This window comes from Acomys minous (genome assembly GCF_964271855.1).
Source record: "Acomys minous genome assembly, chromosome: 3".
NCBI classification, from domain to species: domain Eukaryota; kingdom Metazoa; phylum Chordata; class Mammalia; order Rodentia; family Muridae; genus Acomys; species Acomys minous.
The window spans coordinates 56,975,960-56,998,260 of NC_140485.1; the positions used below are offsets into that span (position 1 = coordinate 56,975,960).

The 22,301-nt window shown below is 46.3% G+C and overlaps 1 protein-coding gene across 1 annotated transcript in view; it reads left to right on the forward strand.

Annotated features, from left to right (window-relative positions):
- Positions 1-21,959, forward strand: part of GMEB2 (glucocorticoid modulatory element binding protein 2) — a 41,781-nt gene extending 19,822 nt beyond the window's left edge. The window contains exons 3-10 of the mRNA XM_084774848.1: positions 5,175-5,272; positions 5,932-6,059; positions 12,949-13,052; positions 14,397-14,554; positions 17,382-17,453; positions 17,683-17,820; positions 18,072-18,194; positions 18,921-21,959. Coding sequence (XP_084630974.1) covers positions 5,175-5,272; positions 5,932-6,059; positions 12,949-13,052; positions 14,397-14,554; positions 17,382-17,453; positions 17,683-17,820; positions 18,072-18,194; positions 18,921-19,561 — 1,462 coding nt within the window. The 3' untranslated portion in view covers positions 19,562-21,959. The remainder of the gene's footprint in view (positions 1-5,174; positions 5,273-5,931; positions 6,060-12,948; positions 13,053-14,396; positions 14,555-17,381; positions 17,454-17,682; positions 17,821-18,071; positions 18,195-18,920) is intronic.
- The last annotated feature ends 342 nt before the right edge of the window (positions 21,960-22,301 follow it).

Genomic DNA, 22,301 nt, shown 5'->3' on the forward strand with positions numbered 1-22,301 from the left:
GCAAGCAAACAAACAAAAAACAGAACTAGTAAACTCACATATGGTATAGTGGCACACACTTTTAATAACAACCAGCACTTGGGAGGTAGAGGCCAGAAGATCAGTAGTTTAGGACTTCATAGGGAGTTCAAGGCCAGCCTGAATTACATGAGACCCTTTCTCAAATTTTGGCCAGTCTCCTAACCAAATTCTGAGTATTCCACAGTTTCCTCTTCTGTCATGCTCTGCTTTACTCTTTTCCCAGGACCATGGGCTGGATTCTTTTGTCCTGCAGTCTTAAGACTACCTGTCTCCAGGACTTCTTTTATTGGTACTCTGGTCGTTAGCCTTTGGCCTTTGATCTTCAATGTTCTGTGCTGCTGAGGTTCTTTCTCATACCCTAGAGTGCTTTCCTAGCCTGTTTCCCACCCCTAGAACCTATCCTTTACTCTGATATATCGCTCCACTGTTTAAAGATCCAAAGGGCTTCCCTGACCTTGGCCCTGCTCGGAGGTACCTTCCAATTCCCTGCCTCTTGGGTCCACAGCCCACTTTCAGCACTGACCAAGCTACTTGTACCTGGCTGGCTTAAACAAACAAACGAACAAGCAAACAAGCAAACAAAACCCCCGCTCGTTTGGGCCTGGCTTCCTACAGAACAGATACCATCTCTAGCTGGACTCACCTTGTTGGACCATTTCCTTGTATCTACAGGTTATGGGTGAGCTGTGGGAATCTGTGAGCTCTATGTTTCCTTTCTGAGATCTAGCACTTAGCAGGCCTCTGTCCTGATGACTTAAAGGAAGGCAAAGGAATAAAAAGAAGGCCCACAGCCATTCCTGACAGTATATGTATTTAATGAAACCTGAACAGAGAGTGCATACCTTACATGTTCAGTGGTCAGAAGCACTGTCATACTGTACTTCTCCCAGATTGCCCACAGAGCCTCCAACTTTCCAAAACTGGTAAGGTTTCTGATTGAGGGAATTTGCATTGGCTCCACACATGTCTAAGTAGAAATACTGGGCAGGATCAATTCCTAGTAGCAGGGATGCCAGGTCAAAGGGCGTGTATTTTATAAGGAATGGACAGAGTGCCCTCACATGGGTCTTTAGTTCAGAGAGGAGTACTACTACTACTACTACTGCTGCTGCTGCTGCTGCTGCTGCTGCTGCTACTACTACTACTACTACTACTACTACTATTGCTGCTGCTGCTGCTGCTGCTACTACTACTACTACTACTACTACTACTACTACTACTACTACTATTGCTGCTGCTGCTACTACTACTACTACTACTACTACTATTGCTACTGCTACTACTACTACTACTACTACTACTACTACTACTATTTTTTCCCCTTGGTTTTCCGAGACAGGGTTTCTCTGTGTAGCCCTGGCTGTCCTGAACTCACTTTGTAGACCAGGCTGGCCTCGAACTCACAGCAATCTGCTTGCTTCTGCTTTCTTGAGTGCTAGGATTGCAGGCATGTGCCATCGCGCCCAGATCCTACTACTACTTCTTGTTAGTCAGGTTTATCACTGTAGCAAATACCTGAGAGAAACAGTTTAAAAGGAAAAAAGGATTTATCTGAGTTTATAACTCAATGGTTTCAGAGTGTGGTTGTGGGCTTCATTGTTTTTAGGCCATGGTGAGATAGAACTTTGTGGCGGATGGACATGGCAGGGCAAAATTGCTAATCTGGCAGCTAGGAGAAAGAAAATGACAGAAAGAGCTAAAGATAAGGTACATCTTTCTAAAGTAATCTCCCAATGATCCACTTTACTTTCTACCACCTCTTAACAATGCCATTGCATTGTCATCCACCAAGTGATTAGTCAGTTGACTGATCCAGTCAGGAAGCTTTCCCCAAAGCTCCAACTCTGAGCATTGTGCTGTGGGAACCTTATATCTAAACCCTGGAACATGCCCTCTTGGGGCTCTCTAGCTATGCTGCAGTGTTGCTGTTTCACACCTGTACTATCACTCCATCAGCCTTTTCCCACAAATACCTTCCATCTTTGAACCATCTAGGTGTTTTCCTTCCCTAGACCTCTGATGGGGGGCCTTCCTACCCCAACTGTCTGGCGACAGCCTATTAAGTCTCATTAGGTAATCTGCATTCCCTTCCTCTGTGTCTCCTAGGCCATCTTGCAAGGGGCAGTGACCAAATCGTGGGCACCAGAGTGCATGTGAGAGGTTCAGCAGCAGCCCCACCCCCCATTGGTTCCATCTGAACAGGGGTTTTGGTTCTCTGCATGCATTGTCCTTGGCTGGTGCATCAGTTTGTGCAGCCCCCTGTGTCCAGATCTGTAGGCCTTGATGGTCTCCCTGTGGAGCTCCTGACCCCTCCCTAACCTTCCATCCCCCAACTCTTCCCTACAACTCTCAGCACAACAAACCAAATAATCCCATTAAAAAATGGGGTACAAGGACTGGAGAGATGGCTCAGAGGTTAAGAGCACTAACTGCTCTTCCAGAGGTCCTGAGTTCAATTCCCAGCAACGACATGGTGGCTCACAACCATCTATAATGTGATCTGCTGCCCTCTTCTGGCCTGCAGGTAGAGAACTGTATACATATAAATAAATAAATAAATTTTTTTAAAAAATTGGGCTACAGAGTGGTTGGGGAGATGGCTCAGAGGTTAAGAGCACTGACTGCTCTTCCAGAGGTCCTGAGTTCAATTCCCAGCAACGACATGGTGGCTCACAACCATCTATAATGTGATCTGCTGCCTTCTAGTATGCAGACAGAACACTGTATATGTAATAAATAAAAAAATAAATCTTTTCAAAAAACTCAAGTGACAGCACATGCTGGCGAGGATGCGGAGAAAGGGGAACACTCCTTCATTGCTGGTGGGAGTGAAAACTTGTGCAACCACTCTGGAAATCAATCTGGCACTTTCTTAGAAAATTGTGAATAATGCTACCTCAAGACCCAACTATACTACTCCTGGCCATATACCTGAAAGACGGTCTACTACACAACAAGGACATTTGCTCATCTATGTTCATAGCAGCTTTATTTGTAATAGCCAGACTCTGGAAAGAACCTAGATATCCCTCAACTGAAGAATGGATAAAGAAATTGTGGTACATTTACACAGTGGATTACTATTCAGCTATTAAAAACAAGGAAATCTTGAAATTTGCAGGAAAATGGATGGAACTAAAAACAATCATCCTGAGTGAGGTAACCCAGACCCAGAAAGACATGCATGGTATATACTCACTTATAAGTGGATATTCGCCCAACATAGATGTCCTTGGAGAGACTCCACCCAGTGGGGGATGGGGACAGATACTGGGACTTGAAGTTTGTTTTGCTTTAATTAATGGGGTATGTGCAGTGATGTTTGTGTGGAGTCAGAGAGTAGCTTTGGTAGTTGGCTCTCCCTCCACTTTTACACGGGCTCTGGGGACTGAGCTCAGGTCATCAGGCTTGCACAGCCAGGGTCTTTACTGGCTGGGCATCTCACAACCCAAGACTTCTATTATTTACTTATTTATCTATTTATTTATTTGGGGATGGAATATAATGACATAATCTCAGCATTTGGGAGACAAAGGAAGATGGATCTCTGAGTTCAAGGCCATCCAAAGCTACACAGTGAGACCCTGTCTCAAAGCAAAATGAAACAAAGAAAATGAGTTTGCACTTTCATTGTCTGTGCCTTTTGCCTGCATGTGTTCATGTGCACCATATGCATGCAGTGCTCATCAAGGCCAGAAGAGGACACTGCAGCCCCTTGAGCTGAAGTTGTGAACACCATATGGGTCCTGGGACCAAACTGAGGTCCTGTAAAAGTCCTAAGCCAGGTGACATCCCAGCACTGGGGGCATGGAGGCAGAGGCAGGCAGAGCAATGTGAATTCGAGGTCAGCCTCTTCTACAAAGTGAGTCCAGGACAGCCAAGGCTACACAGAGAGACCCTGTCTTGAAAAACCAGAGAGAGAGAGAGAGAGAGAGAGATCAAGTACTCTTAAACTCTGAGCCATTTCTCCAGCTCCTAATTTTATTCATTATTATTATTATTATTTTTAATTTCAGAGGAGGTTTGAGGAGGGGTCTTAATATGGAGCCATAGATTGCCTGGAGTGAGCCAAATAGACCAGGCTTGACTAGAACTTGTAGTGATCCCTCTGTTTCTGCTCTTTGGTGTTGGAATGATAAATATATGCTGTTACCTTGGCTTCTATTTTTTTAATCAATTAATTAAATTTCGTGTGTGTATATGTGTCAGAGGACTAGGTTCTGAGGATTGATCTAAGGGTGTCAGCAATAAGTGCTTTTACCTGCTGTGCTGTCTCACTGCTACTGGCTTCTACTTTTGGTTGTTTATTTTGAAATAGGGTCACTTGTAGCCCAGGCTGGCTTCAATTTTACTGTAGTTCTGAGGATGACCTTCAACCTCTGGTCACTCTGCCTTCTGGGATTACAGGCATATACTACCATACCCAATTTTATGTGTTACTGGGATATCAAATCCAGGTGTTTGTTCATGCTAGATAGGTACTCTGAGCTGAGAGGCATCCCATCCCCAGGTGTTTTTATTTTTTAAGCTAAAGGCATCCTTTTTGTGATTCTGGATTTTGTATATAAGAAAACCCTTTACCATTTTATAACTACTAATAATAGTTCTCATGCTATATGGGTTCGCCTTTTCCCTTTGCTTTTGATTTGCTCATAATTTATTTTGGTATGCGATAAGGGTTGGTCAAGATGAATATTTTTCACTCTTTCAAAAATTTTGTATTTTCTGAGTATTTGGCTCAAAAGTAAAGTTTGGTCTCTAACGCTGTATAAAGTTTTTATTTTTAGCAATTTTGTATAACAGTATGAAATTTTTATATTGGAGATATAAACCTTTATTAAGGAAAGAAAGAAGGCTTTTGAATTTCCACATAAACATTTGTTGCTCCTATAAATTCCTCACATTGGCTTTGCTTTTCTATGCCATTCTAGGCACTGGAGGCAAGCAAAAATACAAGCTGCATGTTCTGAGGGTGGCATAGGTACCTTTGTCTGTACATTCCTCTATGACTCTACAACTACTACAGTTCTTAATAAAATTAGAAAAGTACACTTGGGTTTCAGTGTGACGTTTATTCTTCCACACTGTAGGTGTGGCAGGGGCTGCACAGTATGCACTTGGTGATTGTCATCTTCTTTTTCTCTGTCTGCCAGGGGTGACTTGACAGAAGATAACATGGAAACAGAAAATGCAGCAGCTGCAGCAGCTGCGGCCTTTACAGCCTCCTCACAGCTCAAGGAAGCCGTGTTAGGTAGGAAACCTTGTTGGCTGGGAAGCCTTCTGCTTACTCTGTTGATTACAGGGACAGGACAGTCCCTCAACTGAGGTAACAGCCAGGGACAACCAGGCCTTTGTTTAGGCGGTTCTCAACATAGAAGAGACCAGGTCCCTGGTCTTCTTAAGAGGGAGGGCACGCTGTATCTGAAATAAGAGCTGCTTTTACCAGTCTCCCAAACCTTGCAGCTTTTTCCTCTTTTGTATTCTATTGTCTTGCCAATGTCTCCTCCTGTTTCCTGTGTCTACCAGTGCGTGATTATAGATGTTCTTTTAATATCTATGGGACCTTGTGTCATCCAGATTAAAGAGTTGGGATACCTAAGACTTGTTTCCCAGGCAGTGTTTCAACTCTGGCTTGATTTTTTGTCTTCTAACATGGTTCTTCAATTGGCCATTGTTTAATGAGCTTATTTTAATATTGTGGTTAATAGTTACTGATAAATAGTTAAGTCTGTTTTGTTGTCTCATCTGAAACTTTCCGTGGGATTGGTGGGAACCCCTGCTTCTGGGCTCTGTTTCAGGCCTTCTTGGATCTCAGTTTGTTTTCAGGTTGGCAGCTGCTTTCCACATTTGCAGGAAATGCTTTGGAAAGTTTGTAACTGATTTTCTGTTTCTGTTTTTTCTTGTGAGAAGTGAAGATGGCTGAAGAGGGGGAGAACTTAGAGGCTGAAATTGTGTACCCCATCACTTGCGGAGACAGCAGAGCTAACCTCATATGGAGGAAGTTTGTGTGCCCTGGCATCAATGTGAAATGTGTTCAGGTGAGGGTCAGGTGAGGCGCACACCTTTACCTGCACTTCCTCCTGCTTGGTGGTTGGGGGTGGCATCCGCCTGTGCTGGACACTCCTCTAGAGGCTGAGTCTCATGGCCTGGGGAGACAGAGGAGGCACAGCAGAATTCCTCTGGGACACGTGAGCGCAGAGGTGAAAGCCTCCAGCAAGAGTAATCTTGGCTGAGGTGAAGCAGCAGAGACAGGTTGGGGGGAAGGAGGGTAAATGTCTGGCAGTGTCTTCATGTCGTTTTTCTTATTTATATTGAGTACACTTGTCTCTGTTAGGCATTTGGTGGAGGCTGCAAGTGGCTTTGTTTGGCAGACTGAGGTGTGCCTTGAGGCTCATTTGTGGCTAGGGATGCTGAGTCGGCAGGGCTCTTTCTGGCAGCATGGTAGGTAGTACCTAAGCTCACCTGCATTGGAACAGCCAAAAACTCCCACTAAGCACACTTGTAAATCTAGTTTAATTTTTAAATTTATTTATTCTATTTTATATGTATGAATGTTTACTTGCATGTATGTATGTGTACCACATGCATGCCTATTGCCTGGGAAAGCCAGGAGAGGGCAGTAAATCCCCTGGAACTGGAGGTATGAATGGCTGTGATCCGTCATGTGGTTTCTGGGAATTGAATTTAGGTTGTCTGTTAAAAACAACAACAACAAAAAAAACCCAACAACAATGACAACCCACTGAACCATCTCTATCTCCACATAAAGCTATTTTAAGGTAGAAGAAAGCAAATGTCATCAGTCCCAGGGCCAAAATGTGGGTAGCGTGCTCAGACAGAATGCTGCCTCTTGCTCTTGCTCAGGACATGGGTTATCTCAGTTTTGTGTGCTAGGGGCTAGGTGAGACCTGGGGTTCTTCATGGGACGTGTCTAGGGGGGGCCTTGGTTTCTTCATGGGGGGTGCCTAGGGAGGGGCCTTGGGTTCTTCATGGGGCGTGTCTAGGGAGGGGCCTTGGGTTCTTCATGGGGCGTGTCTAGGGAGGGACCTTGGGTTCTTCATGGGGTGTGCCTAGGGAGGGGCTTTGGGTTCTAAATGGGGCGTGTCTAGGGAGGGGCCTGGAGTTCTTCATGGGGCGTGTCTAGGGGGGGGACCTTGGGTTCTTCATGGAGGTTGCCTAAGGAGGGGCCTTGGGTTCTTCATGGGCCGTGTCTAGGGAGGGGCCTTGGGTTCTTCATGGGGCGTGCCTAGGGAGGGGCTTTGGGTTCTAAATGGGGCGTGTCTAGGGAGGGGCCTTGGGTTATTCATGGGGCGTGTCTAGGGAGGGGCATGGGGTCCTTCATGGGGCCCTTCATGGGGCGTGTCTAGGGAGGGGCATGGGGTCCTTCATGGGGTGTGTCTAGGGAGGGGCATGGGGTTCTTCATGGGATGTGTCTAGGGAGGGGCCTGGGTTCTTCGTGGGGTGTGTCTAGGGAGGGGCTGTTCTCTAAAATTGGTACTGAAGAGACTCGAGAGCAGCTCACCTCTGCCCACCCTGAACACAGTGCTAGCATCTTCAGGTTAAGCAGCGAGAACAGAAGGCTGCCTGTGGCAGTGTGGTTAGAACCTCCGTCACAAGAGAGGTTAGTTTTAAGTAGTATCTGGCTTGACTTCTCCCACAGTTTGACAGCAATAGTTGAAAAATCCTCTTTGAAGAAATCACTTTTACCATATGTAATTTTTACAAAGTTCTAAAGGGAGGGGAGTATCTCACAGAGAAAGAAAAGCAAAGCACTGGATACAGGGAACAAGGTGCTTTGCGTGAGCATGTTCAGAAACAGTGAGCAACAGAATCAGTTCATCTCTGGGATTGCAGACAAGTACCACTGTACCCAGTTTTGTTTTTGTTTTTTCTTTGAGACAGGGCCTGTCTGTGTAGCCTTGGCTGTCTTGGACTTGCTTTGTAGACCAGGCTGACCTCAAACTCACAGTTGTCCACCTGCCTCTGCCTCCTGAGTGCTGGGATTAAAGGTGTGCCCCACCACACCCAGCTATGTACCCAGTTTTTTATGTTGGTGCTGAGAATCCAAACAGATCCTCCCATCTCCCAACTCCAAATAATTACTTTAAATTTATCTCAAGTAATAAAAGAGAAACCTGAACATGAGTAAAGCAAAAACTAATTTGACAAAGCAAACAAATAAAACAAAATGAAACATAGCTAGAAATAGATAGAATTAAAACCAAATATTTGGTGGACTGGTTTCAGAGATTAGACATAGCTAAAGAGATGATTAGTGAACTGGAAGATAGAACCAAAGACTTCATCCAAACCTCAGTTCATAGATACATGAACATGGAGGATAAAAGCAGGACAGAAAAGGTGACAAGTCTCTATAAGGAGGGAGGCTAAAGACTTCCTGAGGAGGCAAGACCTAAAGGATTCCCAGATAAACAGAAAGGTTCCTATCTGAAATAATTTAGTGACAACACATGAGAGAGATAAGTCCCTTCTCAGTTACTGCATAAATGTGCTATACTAAGTTAAAAGGCAGGCTCTAGATTATAATATAAGATGTGATACTTTTAAACTTGGTACACAAGACAGAAGGTAAATTTACACATTGCAAGGAAATCTTCATTTAAGCTTCCATGAGCTACAAGCATCTGAAACAGTGGTTCTCGACCTTCCTAATGCTGCAGTCCTTTAATACAGTCCCTTAGGTTGTGGTGACAGCCCCCCACCATAAAATTGTGTTGCTTCTTCATGTAACTTTGCTACTGTTATGAATCATAATATAAATATCGGATAAGAAACCCCTGTGAAAGGATTGTTTCACTCCTGAAGGGGCTGTGATCACAACTCGAGAACCACCGATCTAAAATCTGTGTGTCTTCAGCTGATGGTCCTTAGCCAGTCCAACCTCTGCCAAAGAGCTGGCAACTTTTCTTGTACTGGCCACCCTGTAGATGACTTACTTCACTTGTATTCTGGATGTTGAACTCTAGTGTTATTGCAGGCAAAAAAAGCTTTTTTGTTTTTTTGGTTTTTTTGGTTCTTCAGCTGAGACAGCTAGAAAGATGATTTATTGTACACAAGCTACACTTGGCGCCAAGTGAACAGAACTAGTCCAGAATGCCAAAGGTCCAGGTCAGAGGGCCAGCGGGGCTGTGGTGTTGTAAGGAAGGCAATCAGGTTTGGTGAATGTCTTAGTTACTTTTTTATTGCTGAAGAGGCACCATTGGTGAAGAGATACCATGACCAAGGCAGTTTATAAAAGAAAGAGTTTATTAGGCCTCAGGGTTGCAGAGGGTTAGAGTATAGGGTCATCGTGGTGGGAAGCACGGCAGCAGGTAGGAAAGCCTGACCCCGGAGCAGTAGTTAAGAGCTCATCCTGAATCACAGGCATTGGGGCCGGGGGAGTGAAGGGGGGGGGGGGACACATACCAAGTATGGTAGTGTGAAGTTTTGAAACCTCAAAGCCCACCCCCAGGGACAGGCCTTCTACAACAAGGCCAAATCTAGTAGTCCTTCTCACACAGTTCCACCAACTGGGGATCAAGTTTTCAAATATATGAACTTGTGGTAGCTATTCTCATGTAAACCACATACAGCCTCCATACATGTGAACACACACACATACACACACACACTAGTTTCTGTGAGTCTATTCATCAGTGATCCCTTGAATAGTAGTAAGGGTCCTCCTTCATTTTGTCTGTTAATTTTTATAAAGATATAATTCACCACTAGTAGGAAGGTAGTCATGCTCCTTACTTGCATCAACAATAAGTTCAAAAGAGTGGAGGATATGTTAGTATACAGGTAACATATTTTTCCTTTGTAGAAATAGTATGTGGAAAGTACTGTAAGAAAAGGCAGAAGTTGGGCTGGAGTGTCGGGAAGAATGGGGCTTGAGGCAACTAAGCCCTCAGCAGTGGCTTAATGACTGGGAAATAGGATAAGCATTGCAATGTGTTCCATTTATTTTTTTCTACTTATATTAAGCATGCTTACTTCTATTGGGTGTGTGCATAGAGAGAAGCACGGTGTTCATGAAAATGTCCACCAGTGAACATGGAAGGAGAGGTGGGCTAGGGTCTTGAGTGAGTGTAGACTAGCTGTGAGGCGAAGTGAGGACGGTCTCAGAGCACCCTCAGGGCTGCACCTAGCATAGGTGGATGCAGCAGCAGCACGCAGGCTTTGAGATGCTTCCTGCCAGATTGCTGATATCTCATCCTTGGCTTTAGGACAAGCAGTTGTCAAGATGGATTAGAATTCCTGGGATAGGCAACCATTGAACTGATAGAACCCTAGGCCAGAAACCCTGACTACTCCTGAGAAAAACTTCAAACACAGATTGGGCAACAGAACTATAATAAAATAGCCAACCTACAGGACCATGGTGGTGCATGCCTTTAACCCTAGCACATGAAGACAGAGACAGGTGGATCTCTCTGCGTTCCGGGTCAACTTGGCCTACATAGCAAGTTCTTGGCCAGCCAGAGCTACACAGTGAAACCCTGCTTTAAAAAAAAAACAATACAAAATGCGGTTGGTAACACACATTTTTAATCCCAGTACTTGGGAGGCAGAGACAGGTTGATTTGTGAGTTCGAGGCCACCCTGGGCTACAGAGTGAGTCCAGGACAGCCAGGGCTACACAGAGAAATTGTCTCAAGAAACAAACAAAAAAGAAAAGAAAAGAAAGAAAGATAGATAAAGGCAGATTGGAAAGTGGTTTTATGAGGGAATCTGGAGAACCTTGTGGTCATTCTTAGGTTGAGTTCTATATCAAAACAAAACAGGGGTCAAGACTGTAATTGGGGCAGTTGGTGTAGTTGAATATGGACTGTGGATGGGCACTAACATACTGATCATGCCTCCTGATTGTGTCAGAGCAGCTTGATCCTAGGCAGTTTGTGTCTGTACTTGTGGGCCCAGGGTCTCCCCAGTATAGAAGACATGCATAGACATGTCTGTGCAGATGGCAGTGGTGCAGAAGGGCCTAGGAAAATAGCTGTGATTCTGAAGAAAGTGCAGTATAGTTCCTGGATTATCCTGGCAATTATTCTCTAAATTATATCAAAATAAGAAAAGTGTCCCAAAGACAGTATCATAGTGAAGCACCAGAATAACAGGGTCAAAGAAGATTTTAAAAGTGGCCAGAAAGCTGGGGATGCAGTTCATTGGAGGAATACTTGCCTAGGATATGAGAGGCCCTCGTTTCAATACTCAAAACAAAGTACATGATGGTGCTTATATTAAATCCTAGCGCTCACTCAGGCGGTAGAGCCAGGCAGAATTCTATGAGTTCAGTGTAGCCTGGTCTACATAGAGAGTTCCAAGCCAGCCAGGAGACCATGTCTCCAACAAATAAAAGTACCCCAAGTAAAAATGGCTAGAGAGCAGAGGGAAATTGCTCAAGAGAATCCTAAAGGCAGTGTGGTAGAAGCCAGAGGTTACATAGTGCTAGATTCTCCCTATGATACAAGAGAATTATGGTAAAATTCTCCTTGAAAATAAGTGTGAAGTAAACATTTTCAAACAAAACTAAGTTGTAATCTGCAAATCTTCTCCAAAGAATGCCCCGAGATGCCAGACAGAAGCAAGGATGCAACAGGGAGTGGAGAGTAAGAGACAGGAGGGTAGCACTGATGGATTAAATGTTGGGTAGCCATGTGTGGTTACAAATGCTAATAGTCATCCTAGTATTTGAGAGGCCAAAGCAGGAGGATGACTTGAGTTTGAGACCAGCCTAGACTACATAGTAATTACCACATAGCAACATCTTATCTGAAAAATAAGTAAATAAATAAACAAACAAATAAGTGGAGGGAATGCCAGCTACACAGTGGTGCATAGTATGCTCAGGGCCTAGCAGAGAACATACAGAGAAGAAATGGAGATAGCCATTGTCCCAGTGAGGGGAGGAAAGAAAAGGACTAGCAAATAGAATAGGTCCCTGGAGCCCGAGTGGCAGACATGAGCAGGATCAGGCCAGGAAGGCAAGGTCAGATGAGCAGAGGCGATTGCAGGGTGAAGAGCTGGGTGCTGGGCACTACATTGGTCCTCCAGGGTGCCCTGGTCAGCTGTATGAAGAGAGTTCTCTCCTGTTGCTCTAGATTACAAGAGATGCACTGGTTCTCAGGGAAGTAGGCCCATCACTTTCATTAGCAGATGGCCATGGCAGTTGTGAGCATGCTACCTGCAGAGGTCTTCTGGGCTTGAGAATCAGGATTCCAAAAAAGGTGGTCCCTGGGGCTCTGCAGCTGGTCCATCGGAGCTTTGTTTTCATTCTTTGGTTGCAGCCATTTGCTTGCCTAAGAAAATCGAACACTGTGTTTTACTTTCCTAAGCTTTGTTCTGGGTTCTAGCAAGCCCCAGAACACTATGGAGTCAAGAGGGCAGTTCTGACTTTGAGGTAGACATGTACGAGCACTGTGCAAGACAGAACACTGTGCATCTTACATTTCTGTGGCTTCTTAGTGGGCCCATCCAGGCGAGGGGTCATTCATGTCATAGGCAGGCTGTATGCTTGTGTCTTGATTAATGTCCCATTTTTCTGATGCGACATGGGTGGGCATCACTTAAGGAATACATTATCCATAAAAAGATTTGCACCAAAAAAGAGTACACCAAAAGTTCTCTCTGCTATGGTCTGCCCCCTCATCTGCCACATAGTATATGTGTGGGGCTGCAGCATGCCAAGTATCAAGTAGAAAGCTGCCCTCACCCTGGCTGCTAGCCACTGGGGATACCCCAATAGAATACTCTGTCAGGGTGTTACGTACTGAGGCCTGTGGCTGGTAGAGCCATGCTGTGGTTCTCTTCCTTGCTGTGAACTCCTGGTGCAGGCTGGAGCAGGAAGGGAGAATGGACTGTGCTACATCTTCACCAGGCCTGTGTTAGGCTGAGAAGGTCCTGTCCTGCTGTGTCTCTTTCTAGTATGACGAACATGTGATCAGCCCGAAGGAATTTGTGCACCTGGCAGGGAAATCTACCTTGAAGGATTGGAAGAGAGCCATCCGGATGAATGGCATCATGCTCAGGTGGGCATCTGACCAGCGTGACGTGGTGGGAAGGATTCACAGCCATTGCTTTTTCATTTGGTTTTGGATTTTTGAAGATGAGGGATTTTGGTTAAGTTTATTTGAAATTCCACTAATTCTTTTCTTGGTTGTGGTGGTGTGATGTGTGTGTGTGTGTGTGTGTGTGTGTGTGTGTGTGTGTGTGTGTGTATGTATGTGTGTATTTTAACGTGTCACTATTAAAAGTTAAGGATGTAATCTGGTGTTTGTATATAGATGGACATTTAAGTTTAATTTTTTAACAGCTCCTTATGGTATCTTTTACTTCTGGGTTTTTGTTTTTGTTTTTCTCTGTGTAGCCATGGCTGTCCTGGGCTCAATTTGTAGACCAGGCTGGCCTCGAACTCACAAAGACCTACCTGCCTCTGCCTCCCAAGTGCTGGGATTAAAGGTGTGCACCACCATGCCCAGCATTTACTTCTTTATTTTTTATTACTTCGCATCAAAGTCCCTTGTGAAGTGCACAGGCAATTAGGACGCGTCCGGCTCGTATTCCTTACGGCCCAAGAGCCATACTGTGTCTGTGTATCTGGAGTTCAGCAGGCTGTGCTAGGAGTGGTCCAGCAACCAGAGCCACTTCACTTACTGAGCACTCACTTCTTGAGGTGCTCTGTTTTCTGTCAGAGTAGTCAGAGTTTAGCCTTGGAGAACCAGCTCTGGGTTCTTTCTCAGCTCTCAACCTTACACTTCTGAGAAGGCCCTGCTCTCCAGAATGTGTCTAATGGGATAGCTGTTGATGCCTCAGGCCAAGGGGGCTATGTTGGAATTGCCTTAGGCCCATAGGCTAAGTGTAGCTAGAGCTCTGGCCTTGTGTTTATAGGCCATGATAGGCTGGCTAAGTTTTAATCCAAGACCTCAAAAAGACCAGAGGGAGTATTTAAGAGGGAAGACTGTGGTAGGTGAGAATAAGTGACTGTAGTCGTTGACATTGTCTTAAGGTTTGAGGACTTTCTTTCCTGCTTTCCTAACAGGTGAGGCTCCCCCTAGAAATGAGTCCTACCTCTCTGCTTCAGTACTGAGGCACTCACCTTTGTTAGCTGTGGATCTGCTCCCTAGGTCCACAGTCACAGTGTGGATACTTGCCAGCCAGTGTTTCCATTTCCTTTCTATGGACAGATGCTGTGTGGGTAGTCTGGGGTGGCTGTGCCTCCTGTACTGCACTTATATTTGAGCTTTATGCACAATGAAGATTGCAGCCCATCCTCTACCTCAGAGGAACCTAGATCCAGTTGGCAATCTCTGCTGCAACCTCCACCCTATAGTTGGACTGTCAAAGTCACGGTGGCTGATGTATTTTCTCCACAGGAAGATCATGGACTCTGGGGAGCTAGACTTCTACCAGCATGACAAGGTCTGCTCTAATACCTGCCGCAGCACAAAGATTGACCTCTCGGGGGCCCGTGTGTCCCTGAGCAGCCCCACATCCACAGAGTACATTCCGCTCACACCAGCTGCAGCTGATGGTAGGTGCAAGAGGCTGGCAGCCTTGCAGGTCACTTGAGCTGTCCTGACCCCATCCTCTCTGGCTGCCATATCCCTTGTCTGTTCCCAGCAGAGCACTCCTTCTACACGGGGCCCTACAGGGTTAGATCAGCCTTCCTCTTTGTATCCTTCCCAGCGACACATATGGGGGATTTGTTGGGTTTGCTAATGGAGAATCTTTTGCTTGTTTTTTTGAGATAGGGTTTCTCTGTGTAGCCTTGGGTATCCTGGAATTAGCTTTGAACGCATATACATTGCCTGCCTCTGCCTTCTGACTGCTGAGATTAAAAGCGTGTACCACATTGGGCTGAAGAGATGGCTCAGAGGTTAAGGGCACTGACTGCTCCTCCAAAGGTCCTGAGTTCAATTCTCAGCAACCACATAGTGGTTCACAATCATCTATAATGTGATCTGATTCCCTCTTCTGGCCTGCAAGTGTACATGCAGGCAGAGCACTGTATGCATAATAAATAAATATTTTTTTTTAAAGTGTGTACCACTGCCACTTGGCTGCTAATGGGGAATCTTAAAACACTCTTCAGTTATTTTCATTTTAAGATAATAATTCACATATATAGAGAGTATAATGAATGGTTAGGCATGGCCTGTGGGAAGGATAGATGGCTCAAAGGTTTAGAGCACTGGCTCCTCTTGCAGAGGTCCTGAGGTCAATTCCCAGCAACCACCTGATGGCTCACAACCATTTATAATGAGATCTGGTACCCTCTTTCGGCATGCAAGCAGAGCACTTTATACATAATAAAGAAATAAATCTTATTTCTCTCACTCAAGGTCTGCCTGAGTGGAGAGACATTTTCCTGGTGCTTGGTGATTTGAAAAGCTTTCCTTTTCAGATCTCTTACTGGTATCTAGATGCAGGTCTTTCCTGCCACTTGGATTTTGGGTGACAATTTAGGATATTCTTCTCTGTTGATATCCATCCTTTAGAGTTGTAGAAAGGTTGACTTTTCTTTTTTCTTTCTGTTTGTGTTCTCTCTCTCTCTCTTTCTCTCCCCCCCCCCTCTGTTTTTGGACACAAGGTTTCTCTGTTCTGGAGCTAGGTCAGTAGACCAGGCTGGCCTCGAACTCACAAAGATCCACCTGCTTCTGCCTCCTGGGTGCTGGGGTTAAAGGTGTGAGATATGCACCACTACCATCCTGCAGTTTTCTAGAGCTCTGTCCAGTTCTGAGTGAGGTATTTGTAAACTGAAGTGAGAATGAAGTTGGGTCCTGAGCTCTGTACTGTGTTACCTGGTGAAATTGGCTGTGGTGTCTTCTGTGTCACTTAGCTGTCGTTCTAGTGTTAAGCTGACATGCATGTCCATGTTGATCAGGGTTGTATGACCTTTCTGTTTAACCATGACAACTGAAGAGGCTCCCCTGGGATGGGGGAGAAAGCAAGGCCCTGTGAGTTCTGCTCTGTGCTCTTCAAGTGCAGAGCCAGCTCTTCTGACAGCTGCATTCTCCTTATGAAAAGCCCAGGACTGACCTTAGTTAGCTCTTTCCTCTGTCCATATTTATGGTTTACCAAGATCTGAGGGTATCTATCACTTAGCGCCTTTCTGAACCTAAAGCCCTAGGTACACCAGGGGGTCAGGACAGGGCTCTTCTGGGGGCACCTCAGAATAGATGGCAATGTGGGGAGTGAGAGGTCCAGGTCTTTGATGATTTGGCTTCTCTTATTAAGATCAGTCACAACCCTTCAGAGGCTAGTGAGGTGTTAAGTATACTTGGAGTTGGGTAAATATGGACTTTGGTAGGTAGGTGCATTAAATGCACTTTCAGCCTTGAGTGTTTCCAGCTGATGTGTTTATTAGTGTGTAGCCCCATCATAACTAAAAGAATGTCTATTAGCTTATTTCTATAAGCCTTAGCAAGATGGTAACCAGCCAGAATGCCAATTTCTTGGGATTTTGTAGGTCCTATGGAAAAAAAATGTGTAGAATAGCTTTTACAGTAAGTAGTCAGTAAATAGTAGTTCCTGAAACAAAGAACATTGGTTGTAGGTGACAGGACAGGACAAATAGGAACTGCTAGTGTCATCTCCTGACATAACAAGTGGGCTTTCTGGGCCCTCTAATCAAGGCTGTGATGCCTGGGAAAGGTAGAATTGGGATTAGCATTTAAGTCTTCTGGTTATTATTATTTTTTAAGCTTAGAATTTCTGTGAGTCTGTAGGTTTAATATTGTATAGCTAGGGAGAGGTGGTCATGTTCAGTTGATTCTGTGCATACAGGGACCACAGGCATTACCACATCAGTGAGCACTAGACCAGTTGGAATACATGTCTGCTTCTGAGTCTGCCTCAGAGCTAGATCTGTGTATGAAGCCTTGGTCAGAAACCCCAGAACTCCCAGGTGCACACTATATGGACAGTTGAGTTTGTAAGTATCAGAAATATATTCGGGGTATATTAGGATGGATGATTAGCCTCTCTTTTAATATAAAGAATGGAAATATGATGAGTTCTAGGATTAGTCTAGCATCAGTAAAATTTAGACAAGATAAGAGAGGGCAGCCGGGCGAGCAGAGTCCCCTGACTGTTTCCAAGGCTAAGTCGCAGGGGCTTGCACGTAGGACCCGAAGAGCAAAATATTGGGAGCTGCTGAAGTCGACTGGTAGCGCAGAGGCTGCTTCCCTGTTCTTTGTGTGACTGAAAATAAACTCACTGTGAAGTAGAGAAGTACTAGTGTATTGTGCTGATCAGTTCTGTGAAGCGATGGCACAGAAGGATTCAGATCAGCAAGACTTAAGTTCTGGGGTGGTAACGTAGAGCAACACTGACCCACAGCTTTGCCTTACCTGCAGTGAATGGCTCTCCTGCTACCATCACCATTGAGACCTGTGAGGACCCTGGTGACTGGACCACAACCATTGCAGGTACAACCCCTAAGCTGCTCAGGAGTACAGGTGTGCCCATGGCAGGGACTGTCTACCCATGATCTGATCCCAGCTGGGCTCAGGATCCACCCACTGACCCACTGGAGTTATGGGCTGTAAGATGGAGCCCAGTGCTGCATGTGCTGACCTCCTTTACTATTTCCTGTTGTCAGTGACTCCATGCATCCATTTGTCTCCTGCCTACCTGACTCTTCTTTTTCCATCACAGATGACACATTTGCATTCTGGCGGGGACTGAAGGATGCGGGCTTACTGGATGAGGTCATACAGGGATTCCAACAGGAGCTAGAAGAAACCATGAAAGGCCTGCAGCAGCGAGTGCAGGACCCACCCCTGCAGCTCCGAGGTGAGGGGTCCTGAGTTTCCGTCCTGCCAGCCCTGGGCCCTGCCATGTAGCTGGGATGGAAGCTGAACCTAAACACAGGACCCTACTGTGTTGAGGGAAGTTGTCAGTGGGAGAGTCTTGATATGCACCCTAACCTTCTCTGGAGCTTGCTCCTGCCACAGGAGATTGCTCAGGAGCCAGCTCAGCTCTGGAATTCAGAAACTCTGGGAAGGGCCTAGATTTTTACTAAGTGCTGGTCTTGTCCCTTTAAGATGCTGTCCTTCTCAACAACATTGTGCAAAACTTTGGCATGCTGGATCTGGTGAAGAAGGTCCTGGCCAGCCACAAGTGCCAGATGGATCGTTCTCGGGAACAGTATGCCCGGGACCTGGCAGGTATGCCATCAGCAGTATGGGGCTAACCTCTCTAGTCTGCATGCTTTTCTGAGACATAGCCACATAGGTGAGCTTTTCATTTGAGGACTAAGAAGTCAGAACAACACAGGCAACATACAAGGGAAAGTCAGTAAAACTGCAGTGGCCATGGCCAGACCTAGCCAGTACAGAAAGCACAGGTCACTGTTTACTTACCTTTTTGCGATGAACCAAGTTATTTAATTTAAAGGAATAGGACAGGTGAATGTAAAACAACAACAACAACAACAAAACAAAACAAAAACCAAACATCTGCTCCAGCAGAGCTGGATATCTGTGTGGTATTTGTATATTAGTCATAAGTTTTGCCTGGGGCTTTTACTTAAGTGTGTGACCTGTGTGTGTGTGTGTGTGTGTGTGTGTGTGTGTGTGTGTGTGTGTGTGTGTGTGTGAGAGAGAGAGAGAGAGACAGAGACAGAGACAGAGACAGAGACAGAGACAGAGACAGAGAGAATACTCATTTTACTTGATTGCTTAAGCCTAACAACAGCTTTCATGTGTAGCTGACTAGAACACATTGGTACTGAGGGGAATTGTGGTCTTAGGTCATCCTGAGGGCCAGTAAGGGACCCACTGCTACCAACCTTTCCTTTGGCAAGCAGCCTTCTATTCACCCAGTTGCTTTTGGCTTATGATGTCGCATTGTCCCTGTCCCTGCCCTCTGTGTGACACTCTGTGTCCCTGCAGCCCTGGAGCAGCAGTGTGACGAGCATCGCCGCCGAGCCAAGGAGCTGAAGCACAAATCCCAGCACCTCAGCAATGTGCTCATGACGCTGACCCCAGTCTCCCTGCCATCCCCTATGAAGCGGCCCCGTCTGGCACGGGCTACATCTGGACCAGCTGCGATGGCTTCCCAGGTGCTTACACAGTCTGCACAGATTGCTCTTGGCCCAGGAATGCCTGTGTCCCAGCTGACTGGTGTACCACTTGGCAAAGTGGTGTCTACACTGCCCTCCACTGTCCTGGGCAAGGGCTCCCCTCAAGCTGCTCCAGCCAGTTCACCGGCTTCCCCACTGCTTGGAGGCTACACAGTCCTGGCCTCCTCTGGCTCTACTTTCCCCAGTGCAGTAGAGATCCATCCGGACACATCCAGCCTCACAGTTTTGAGCACAGCTGCCATGCAGGATGGCAGCACAGTACTAAAGGTGGTCAGCCCCCTGCAGCTGCTCACCCTGCCTGGCCTGGGACCCACCCTGCAGAATGTGGCTCAGGCATCACCTGCAGGCAGCACCATCGTGACAGTGCCTACAGCGGCCGCTACTGGACCTGAGGAACACACAGCCACTATTGAGGTGGCTGCTGTAGCAGAGGACCATGAGCAGAAGTAGCTGGCAGGGAGGGTGGAATCCTTCCAAGATGGGCTGGCTGCTTCTCCTCAGGCCACTGCAGGCAGAGGCCACCACGGACCAGGCCACAGGGCTGGCTCAGCACAGGCAAGTCTGATGGGCTGAACCAAAGAGAGGATTGCCGGATGAATCAAGAGAAGAAAAAGGGGTAGAATGATGCCAGCAACCTGGAAAATCAGTCTTCAACTTCTAAACGTCCTCCCCCTTTTTTCGTGGGAAATACTCTTTTCCATCTGTTGCTTATTAATCCTGTTTACACATTGGGCCTTGAGCAGGAACCAGAGGGTCAGTGACCAGGAGGAGGCCTGGGTGCTTCTGGTGTAGCTGTGGAGCCCGCACCAGAGCCCAGCTGATCACAGGTCCTAGTACCTGCATCCCCATGGGGCTGAGCCTGCTGGGACATTATTGACACATATCTTGGGCAGTGTGCCTGAGTGCGGAAGCCATAGATCCTATGGATTTGTCTCTTCCCACAGTTCTCTGTAGGTTCAGTATGGCCAGTGTCCGTGTTCCTTCCCTGTTGGGAACATGCCCTGGGGCTAAGTGAAGACCCCAGTCAGGAGACCCCTCCCCACCCCACAGGCACTCAGGTGGTGAAGGGGTCTCATGGACCTGGCATGTTCTAGACCCCTTTGCACATGGGCTGCAGGTGTTTTTAAGTAAATTGCTTAGTAGGCTTCTAGGGAAAAAAAAATCAAATTTATAGTGTTTTCAACCAAAACAATGTTGAGTGCCTAGGATCCTGGGTAAGTTCTGGGAGAGATCCAGGGCACCTTACACACCTAGCCAGGCCCTACGGGGTTAGGGAGTGTCTTTCCTGAGACAAAGCTCTGGAGGGTTTGTATGGAGGGATGCCTGAGACTTGAGGTAGCTCAAATGACTCCCTGTGTGCAGCCAGCTCTTGTAGCCCCCTATAGTAGCCATCCCCCCAAAATCTCCCCTGGAGGTGGAGTTGGCCCCCTCTGGTCAATATTCATTGTGTCGTCTATCCTGACAGCTCCAGGGTATGTAAGAAGCCCATTTAGAGTGATGGGTTAGTCAGCTGGGAGATAGGATCCAGAATGTTCCATGGAAGGCTGCCTTCAGGCTGTTTTTGAAGGTCTGGGTTTGGGCCCATGTGTGGGAATATCCTCTAGGCCAGAGTCCTTGAAGCCAAACAATTCAGGGAACAAAATTTTGGCCTCTTGGTAAAGTATGTCCTGGGATAGTGCTAAGGTGCCTCTTGAACTTCCTGTTCTGTCAACTGAAGGCTTTCCTTTCAAGGGCCTGACACTAGGAAGGAGCTGCTGTCCGATCTCACTGCTTTGAAGGGAACTGGTTGACTTGTCCATCCATCCATCCCCCGCCTTGCCCCTCCCCCAATGCCCAGATCCCTTCTACACTTTACTGTGACTGGAGCCTTGCCTTCCTGCCCCTGCTCTCACCCACGTCAAGCTACTGAGTTTTAGCTCTTGTTTTCCTTCTGTTACATCATTGTTCACTGTGCTCATGAATCAGCTGGTTTTGGCAGATGTTTACCTGTTTATGTATATATTCCTTTTTAAAAACTCATTTTTTCATTGAGTTACAAGTCCTGTTATATGCAGCTGTGTGACTCTGGGGGCACTGGGAGGATTAGCAGGGTGGGTACTTCCCAGAAGCCCCTGCTCTACAAGCTCAGACTAGATTAATGTCACAAAGAAAACCTGCCTGCCCTGGCAAACAAGAGCCTTTCCTTGACACAAGTCCCAGATGCCATCTGCTTTTGGGGATGTGAGCCAGTTTCCTTTCTTTGTAAGAGCAAGGTTAAAACCTTTTTAGCCCTTGCCCCTTAGAGCGTGGAGGTACTGGAAGGTGAAGTTATTTCAGAGCCATACAAACATAATCCTCAATTCAGCTTCAGAATTAGTTCACACCACTCATTCCCAGTGTCCTCAGAGCCCGTCCACAGCCCACCCTTCAAAGCTGTTCCAGGCAGACCAGGGAAGGTTCCGCAGCACGGAGAAGGCCCAATGGTCCCATCTGCATGGAGCCTACAGTCCTGGGGCAGGAAGTAAGGTCATTTCCTTGTCTGCACTTGTGTGCACCTGCCTCTTCTGCCTCTTGTGGTTCCTATTGACACCTCTTGCTGTGTGCCCTGCTCATTGGGCCATTCAGGACCCTGGAAGGACGATCTTCCCCTCCACATGCAAATATGGGTGCTTGTGGCTCCTTTCAGTTTGGTTTTCTGAGAAAATAAGACAGGATTTGGTTTTGCAGAAAGTGCAAGCTCGTTTCCATGCCTGCCCAGGAGGCACGCAGGGGAAGGGCAAGTTTGAGTTCTTTGAGTTCTACTTTGTATGTTGTTTAGTAAGTATCTGCTTGGTACTTTGATTTAAAATAAAAACACTTTTATAATTTGTGTGTTTGTCTCTTGTAATGAAAGCTATAAAGAAACCAAATTTAGCTGGGCAGGGTGTTGCAAGCCTTTAATCCCAGCACTCGGGAGGCAGAGGCAGGCGAATCACTGTGAGTTCAAAGCCAGCCTTGGCACAAGTGGTCTACAAAGTGAGTCCAGGACAGCCAAGGCTACACAGAGAAATCCTGTCTTGAAAAAAAAAAAAAAAAAGGAAGAAGAAGAAGAATTTAACTTGTGAAAACATGTCCTTGTGACAGTGCTAGCTTATGTTAGGTTCGTCAGAAACATCTGCCCACTGAGTCTGATTATGGTCTGGAGCCAAGGTGCCTTCCCAGTGTCCTGAGG